General features: G+C 34.2%; 1 protein-coding gene across 1 annotated transcript; it reads right to left on the minus strand.

The window, feature by feature from the left end:
- Positions 1–6,759: 6,759 nt before the first annotated feature.
- On the minus strand, positions 6,760–9,004 carry LOC107784378 (ethylene-responsive transcription factor ERF113-like). Its single transcript, XM_016605510.2, has 2 exons — positions 8,467–9,004; positions 6,760–7,763 (listed from the first exon to the last, which is right to left on the minus strand). Exons 1-2 carry the CDS (start codon positions 8,648–8,650, stop codon positions 7,126–7,128), a joined length of 822 nt encoding a protein of 273 aa, XP_016460996.1. The 5' UTR covers positions 8,651–9,004; the 3' UTR covers positions 6,760–7,125.
- Between the last annotated feature and the right edge of the window lie 256 nt (positions 9,005–9,260).

A 9,260-nucleotide genomic window follows, 5' to 3' on the forward strand; every position in this document is an offset into this window, starting at 1 on the left:
CAAATTTTTTGTGCAAGAATTATATTCTAAGCGGGCTGGAGGATGCTTTGTATAATGTCTATAGTGGTGTGAAAACGTCAAAAGAACTGTGGATTGCGCTTGAAAAGAAATACAAAACTGAAGATGCCGGGTTGAAGAAGTTCATTGCTGCAATATTTTTGGACTACAAAATGATAGATAGCAAGTCTGTTATTACCCAAGTCCAGGAATTGTAAGTGATTATTCACGATCTCCTTACTGAAGGTATAAGTAGAATTAATACTAGTGTTGGTAGTATTAATTTTATTATGTTTACTAATAGAATTTTCATTGAAGGTCTTGTCATCAATGAAGCATTCCAAGTAGCAGCGATGATTGAGAAGTTGCCTCCGTTGTGGAAGGACTTCAAAAATTATTTGAAACACAAACGCAAGGAGATGTCCCTTGAAGATCTCATTGTTTGGTTGAGAATCGAAGAGGACAATAAATCTGCTGACAAGAGAGGCCGTAGAAACTCAACAATAATGGGAGCAAATATTGTTGAAGAGAACAAAAAGAGGAAGAAGGCTTCTGGACCGAAATACAACCCAAGTAAGAAGCGATTCAGTGAAATTGCTACAATTGTAGAAAAGCCGGACACAAATCTACGGAGTGTCGTACTCCGAAAAAAGACAAGAAGAATGGTCAAGCAAACATGGTTGAAAGCATGATGATGTTGATGTGCCATGCTTTCCGAATGCAACTTGGTAGGCAATCTTAAAGAGTGGTGGATTGATTCTAGAGCCACTCGTCATGTTTGTGCTGTTAGAGAAGCTTTTGCTATATATGCTCCGGTTGGACCCGATGAGACGCTTTTTATGGGAAATGCTGCAAAGGCCAAGATTGAAAGATGTGGGAAGATATTTCTCAAAATGACTTCCGGCAAAGTGGTGACTTTGAACAACGTTCTTCATGTTCCCGAAATTAGGAAGAATTTAGTCTCTGCTGGACTTCTTGTTAAGAATGGTTTTAATTGTGTGTTTGTATTCGATAAGGTTGTAATAAGAAAGAACGAGATGTTTGTAGGAAAAAGGTTACCTCACCGAGGGCCTTTTCAAGCTAAATATAATGGTTGTTGAAAATAATAATAAAATCTTACTTGAGTCAAATGAATTATGACATATACGTTTGGGTTATGTCAATTATAAAACCTTGCGAAAAATAATTAATTTGGAAGTATTGCCTAAGTTTGAATGTGATAAATCAAAATGTCAAGTATGTATGGAATCTAAGTATGTTAAACATCCTTATAATTTAGTTGAAAGGAATTCAAATCCTTTAGACTTAATTCACACAGATATTTGTGACATGAAGTCAATACCATCTCGCGGTGGAAAGAAGTATTTCATAACTTTATTGACGATAGTACTTGATATTGCTATGTTTACTTACTTAATAGTAAAGATAAAGAAATAAACGCATTCAAGCAATACAAAAATGAAGTTGAAACGCAACTTAATAAGAAAACCAAAATGATAAGAAGTGATAAAGGTGGTGAATATGAATCTCCTTTTGAACAAATATGTTTAGAATATGGAATTATTCATCAAACAACGGCCCCTTATACACCCCAATCCAATGGGATTGCAGAAAGAAAGAACCGTTCATTAAAGGAGATGATGAACGCATTGTTGATAAGTTCTGGTTTGCCACAGAACTTGTGGGGGGAATTCGTTCTTACGGCTAGCCGAATACTAAATTGAGTACCCCATAGCAAAACACAATCCATTCCATATGAAAAATGGAAAGGAAGGAAGCCCAACTTGAATTATTTTAAAGTGTGGGGGTGCTTGGCAAAAGTGCAAGTTCCTAAACCCAAAAGGGTAAAAATAGGACCGAAAACCTTTGATTGTGTTTTCATAGGATGTGCGACCAATAGTAAAGCATATCAATTTCTAGTTCATAAATCAGAAAATCCCGACATTCATAATAATACGGTTATAGAATCAGATAATGCTGAGTTCTTTGAAAATATATATCCGTATAAAAAGGAATGTGAGTCAATTGGTGAAGGATCTAAATGACCTCGGGAAGAAACAAAATAAAGTACATTTAATCAGGAGGATCCAAGGCGTAGTAAACGTCAAAGAACGTCTACTTCATTTGGGCCAGATTTTGTGACTTTCTTGTTGGAGAATGAGCCTCAAACATTTAAAGAAGCTATGTCTTCTTCGGAATCACTGTTTAGGAAAGAGGCAGTCAATAGTGAAATAGAATCCATATTGAACAACCATACATGAGAATTGGTTGATCTTCCTCCTAGAAATAAACCTTTGGGTTCTAAATGGATCTTTAAGAGGAAAATGAAAGATGATGGCATTATTGACAAATATAAGGCAAGACTTGTAGTCAAAGGGTATAGACAACGAGAAGGTCTTGACTATTTTGATACATACTCTCTAGTTACAAGAATTACGTCCATACGAACGTTAGTAGCGTTAGCTGTAGTTTATGGTCTTGAAATTCATCAAATGGATGTTAAGACGACCTTCTTAAATGGAGAGTTGGAGGAAGAAATCTACATGGAACAACCTGAAGGGTTTGTGGTTCCAGATAAATAAAAGAAAGTGTGTAGACTTGTTAAGTCCCTTTACGGACTAAAACAAGCACCCAAACAATGGCATGCGAAATTTTACCAAACAATGTTGTCAAACGGGTTTAAGATAAATGAATGTGATAAATGTGTGTACATTAAAAATGTTCCAAATCACTTAGTCATTGTTTTCTTATATGTGGACGATATGCTGATAATGAGTAATGACATTGCCAATATAGATGCTACTAAGTGTATGCTAACTAGCAAGTTTGATATGAAAGACTTGGGAGTTGCTGATTTAATTCTGGGAATTAAGATCCATAAGACTTCTCAAGGTCTGGCATTGTCACAATCTCACTGTATTAAGACATTACTTGAAAAATTCAAGCACTTGGGCTTTAAAGTTGTAAAGACTCCAATTGACGTGAATCTTGCATTAGCAAAGAACAAAGACCAAAGCATATCACAATTGGATAATGCTCGTGTGTTGGGTTGCTTAGTGTACATCATGAATTGTACATGGCCATATATAGCTTGTGCTATAAGTAAATTAAGTCGATACACGAGCAATCTAGGTCAATCTTATTGGATGGCAATAAAACGAGTTTTGGGACATTTAGTACATACCCAGGACTTTGCTTTGCCCTACAGCAAATATCCTGCGGTCATTGAGGGATACTGTGATACAAATTGGATCACCGGATCAGCTGATTCCAAGTCCACAAGTGGATATGTATTCATTATTGGTGGAGGAGCGGTATCTTAGAAGTCGTCCAAACAAACATGTATTGCCCGCTCTACAATAGAGGCTGAATTCATAGCCTTAGATAAAGCCGATGAAGAAGTTGAATGACTCCGGAATTTCTTGGAAGATATTCCATTTTGGCCCAAACCATTGGCACCAATATGCATACATTGCGATAGTCAAGCGACAATTGGAAGGACTGGAAGAGTTATGTATAACGGTAAATCTCGTTATATACGACGAAGACATAAAACTGTTAGGTAATTACTCTCTAGAGGAATTATCACGATTGATTATGTAAAGTCAAGTGATAATGTATCGGATCCACTTACAAAAGGCCTAACTAGAGAGGTAGTTGAGAAATCATCAAGAGGAATGAGATTGTGGCCGAGAACAAGTCATAGTGGTGGTAACTCTACCTAGAAGACTAGAGATCCCAAGATCTAGGTTCAAGGAGATCAAACAAAGTCATTAATTACGGTTTAACATTGTCAACTAAACTTTTGGTCCATTCTCGTGATGAGACAATGTTCAGTACCAAGGATAAAGCATTAAGGCTTTTTAATGATTTCTAAATTTGATACGGGGTATATCAAATAGTGTATCTATGGGATGAAACGTTTAGGAATCACCTATGTAAGTGTGAAGTGTTAGCCGCTTCAAGGAGAACTTTGTAAGGCCAGTTCTCTACGCACTTATGAAACCAGGCGGTGTTCATGGCTGAAACGAACACAACAATGAGAACCAAAGACGGTTAAGGGTTGGTGGTGTGACTTATGGTTGTCTAGGTATACACCAAAGTTCGACGGTTCAAAGATATCAAATCTACCGATTGACCGAGTATATCCGACATAAGTTCACTACGGAAAGTTCAAAGGGAAACCTACTTATCAAGATACAATTAATCCTTGCTTGCAAATCACACAATTTTTCATGCATATTTCCGTGATATAGCCATTCTCCATTCATGCGGGTGATTGTTGGGATTTTTAATTATATGATATGCTTAAAATAGGGTGAATGGGAAATGGAGGGAAATGAAATTTTTAAGTGAAATTTTAAGTTTTCTCCTTTGGCAAAGGGACATTGTCCAATATTGGAAAAGAAAGAAGTTTTTTATGGGTATATAAGAAATTGCTCTTCTTCTAGCTCTTAAAGAGTTGAGAAGAAGGCGAGCCTCGCGTCGTCGTCATCGTCGCTCGCTCGCCTCGGCTTCGGCTTCGGATTTAGTCAAATGATTGACTGATTAAATTTTTGGACCAAATTTATTTGTTAATAGTAAAATATTAATAGAAATGTTATTAAATATTTATTTTAATAACAGAATATTAATATTAAAATAAATATTAATATTAAATCCAATCCGTTTTTCAGTTGTGTTACTGAAAATTAAACTACCCTCTTCAATTTTTCCTCTTTATTTTCCCTCTTTATTGTTGAGTAAATAGCAATTTATGTTATGGCATTTATGATGTAGCCGTTTTGCATAAACAGCCATTCTGAAGAGTTGCACCTCTTCAGATTTTAGCCCAACTTTGGCTATAAATACAAGACTATTCTATTCAGAATTTCCATACGATTTTCTGAGTTTCTCCTCCTTCTTCTGCGTACTTTTAACATCAAATAAAGCAACAGTAAATGTGATTTGCTACCGAACTTTGTGTTCGCTGAAATACTGGGGTTTGAAGTACCACTACACCAGTGTATAATTCGATCTATTCTGAGAGGAAATAGTCCACAACCTTGGGTACTAGGAGGGGATTAAATTCCTTAAGGAAACACTGTGAATTCAATGGGCTCGGATTAAAATTCTATTTCTATTTTTCATTTCTGTTTATGTTAATTTATATTTTTCAAAATTATTTTACAAATACAGTTTACTAACAATATCAACGGAAAAAAAGAAGGATGAAATCTCACTTAAGACAATAAGATTTACTAGAAATATCACGAGCTCATAATTATTGTTTGGAATATTATACCAGACTCCTGAGAGTTAATCATATGATCCTTAGATAATAAAAATATTTGGAAGAATTTAAATTATATATATGCACTAACAGTGTAATAATTATTTACATATTAGGTAATTTAAAAGGTAATACGATGTACTAACTTATTAATTGATAATCTAGATAGTAAGTTATAATAACATATTAAATTGCATTGATTATTATATTATCGGTGTATATACCTCAAATCCCTATTTGAAATAATATCATTACCAAAGTAGATATAGCTCTTATTTTTTGGTATATATTGATCTTGTAATAGCCGAAACTAGCCTGCTTGTGACCTTATTAATAAAGAGACTTTTCAAGTCAGTGAAACACTACTTAGCAAATTGAGAGTCATAATATAGTATTTCTTAAATGAATTCTAAGAGGGATATAGAGTTTCACTGAATAGATTAAATTCTTTAATTTATAGGCCTTTTATTTCAAATTAATAAAAGCTATAACGCCATTAACTAATTACAAGAAAAGAATAAAAAGGAGGGTCCAATAAATTAATTAATATTACACACGTGTTTAAAGTGGATGGGAGCGATATCTTAGTTCCTACCTATAAAGCTTGGGGTTGGGGCACCTCTTACATTGCCATGCAAAATAGGCTAACGAAACTGCCTACTAACTTTAGCTACGCAATTACCATACTAATTGCGTCATTTATGCAATATCAACATATATAACTAAATTAAAGTAGAGGTGCATAAAAATTAATGTAACCTTGAGCATTTAATCTGAAATTGAGATATAACTAAATAAGATTTAACTTTTATATATATATATACACACGCGATTAGCTATAGCAAGCTCTTATTCTATTTATCCGGTTAATGTATCTGATGGAAAGAATTACCAATTGTTATCCATCATTATTTGATGGTGATTTTTTTACATTTATTTTCATGAAACTTCAGCTTATCAAGGGCATGACCTTCGATAGGAAGGTGTGGAGGTCGAGATTTAGGTTGTGGATTGACATGTAGTCGAAAGTTTCTCCTAGTCCTACTGGTAGTATTAGTACTAGTATTATATTTTCCTATATTCCTAGTTCCTTTTTATTAGACGTTGTGTCATTTTTACCAGTGGTTTTGGTGGTATTCTTGTATTTTCGTATTCCTAGATCTTTGTTATTATATGTTGTGTCATTATATTTGTTTCCGTTACCCTATTACCTTGTTGGTGCTAATGTTTATTTTTTGCTTCCTTTTCATTGTTCTTGAGCCGAGAGTCTATCAAAAACAACTTCTCTACCTTCGCAAGATAGGAGTAAGATATGCGTACACATTACCCTCCACAAACCCTACTTGTGGGATTTTACTGAATCTGTTGTTGTATTGTCGTGAAACTTCAACCCATAGTAAAATACTCGATTGAAGTTTGGGAGAAATATGAAGAGAAACAAATGGAAACTTTAAACATAGAAAATCACACGACATTTTTCTATAGCTAGGTTCATAAAAAAGATCTTTTCTCGGCGGGGTAGTAATAACTAAACAAGAAGCGTAAACAAACCTTCCAAAGTTACAATTTTCTGAAAGAAAAACAGAGGAAAAAAACTCGCATTTTACACCAACAATAATAATAATAACAACAACAATAACATACTCAGAGTAAAATTTTACTAGTGAAGTCTGGGGAGGAAGGGGTGTACATAGACCTTGCCCTTATCTTCGAAGAGATAAAAATATTGTTTCCGATAGACCAAAAAACTTTAATTAATTGTTACGAACTTAATTATAACGAACATCTTCAAGAAACCTTACGAAGAGCGTAGCAGTTGCACGAAAGTCGTTGCGCCTCAATTACATAGCAAGAAATTACTTTCTATGTTCAAAATCCTCCCAATTACTTTCACCAGTATTAGGTCCAGTACTTGAATTAGAATTCCCATAATGAAATGGAAATCTCAGAAAATCTTCTTCTTGCTGCTGATTATAACTAACTTCTTGTTCCTGCTCATGAAATGTTCCTTGTTGTAATTCCAATGATGTATTCGGTAACGATTCCGAAACAAAACCTTCTGATATTGGTTGATAAAAATTCGGCGAAACCCCAAAATTCATCTCAAAATTATTTCCATCTCGAAGCAACTGTGCGTAGTGATGCACATTAGGAAAATGTTCTTGAGACAAATAATTAGGTTGAAAATAAGGGAGATTACTATTAATGGAACTAGTAGCTGGAAATTGCTGACCAACTATGCCCAAATCTTGTGTAGTATTGGTGAGAAAACTAAATTCAGTTTTGCCTTGAACTCTTTCAGGGAAATTGAGTTTAGCTTTATTGCCTTTGAATTTAAGTGCAGCTTCATCATAAGCAATTGCTGCAGCTTCAGCAGTGTCAAATGTTCCAAGCCAAACTCTAGCTGCTTTTTTTGGGTCACGTATTTCGGCTGCCCATTTTCCCCACGGTCTTTGTCTTACTCCTCTATAATGCCGTTTTCTCTGCTGATTTCCTTTTCATACACATGTAACACACGAGTTTAACTTCTATATACTCACAGTGTAAAAAAATTATTTTACAGAAAATTAAAGGTTATAAATTATCCATAATAAGTAACATGGAAATGCTTGCTTGGAGCCGAGAGTCTACCGGGAACAATCTTTCTAAGTAAGTCTGCGTACATACTATACTCTCGAGACTGCTATTTGTGGGATTTACTAGATTTATTGTTATTGTAATTAATAACATGGAATATAAGGTAATTAAGTAACTATCAAAAACACGTTAAATTGTATTGATGGTATAAAAATTTATTTACACGTACTGATCACCTTGGATATAAGATAAAAACATAACAAAATTGTTGATCACATAATTTAATAAAAAAGAAAAAGAAACCATGAAGTTGTTAAAAATAGAATCCTGGTAATTTGTTGACTGTGTATTCTAGAAATCAAGTGGCGCACGCACATTAAAAATAATATTAATTACTTAGATTAGTTATTGTCATAAAGATAATCTACAAATTAAAGATAAGCTTTCGCTTAAGGAAAAAAAAATGCAAGTACAAAACATATCATACAATAAGCCATACAATAGTCCCTTTAATTTATTTTGTTAGTGAAGATCGATCATAACAGGATGGAAAAATATATTCTTCAATTAATTAAGGGAAAAAAGGGGGCTCAAATATATATAATAGTATGATGTAATACCTTGTTCTTGGACGGACTGAGATTGGTTTTGCAGATTTGCACCAGTTGATTGAGGTAGGGTTAATGGATTAATTCCATTCACGGAGGAACTAACTGAAGAAATATTGGTATTATTATTATTATTAGTAGTAGTAGTAGTAGTGCTGCCAATAACTTGAGAGAGAACAGAAACCATAGCAGACATGTCATGTTGAGATCGAGCTGAGTAAAAAGGGAAAATAGGTTCTTCTTCATTTGTAGTAGTAGTAGTAGTATTCGTGTTATCCTCTTTCTCCTCCGATTCATTGGAGGAAAAGGGCCTCTTCCCATACCTTCGATCCACGATTGCTACCTTTGTAATATTTTTCAGTGCGAAGATATTATTAGTTTAAAGCAGCAGACGGATCAGTGGATTTCAAATACTGAATCGTTAAATCGAAAGAAAACTTAAGTGATTACGAGTTTGTAGTAGCTATGAAGAGAAAGGACATGGAGTAAATGTAAGACCAAGGTGCAAGAAGAAGTATATATGGATATGAAGAAGAAAATAAAGAGGAAGGAAATGCTAGGGTTTACTACTCAAACTATTTATACTAATGTGAACTCTTATTTCCTATGTGTGGAAAGAATATATGTGGCTCATACTTTTTGGTTACGGCTGGCTTTTTTACTAATTTTGGATGGATATATTTTTCGGTTGCTACTTTAATCTCTTCTCATATTATTAAAATATTTTGGTGTAGCACTCACTCGTTGATCAATATTATGGGATCAGTTTTAAACATTGTTAATATTGAACTCTTTTAACTTAGAGA

Source organism: Nicotiana tabacum, chromosome 20 (genome assembly GCF_000715075.1).
Source record: "Nicotiana tabacum cultivar K326 chromosome 20, ASM71507v2, whole genome shotgun sequence".
In the NCBI taxonomy this organism is placed as follows: Eukaryota; Viridiplantae; Streptophyta; class Magnoliopsida; order Solanales; family Solanaceae; genus Nicotiana; species Nicotiana tabacum.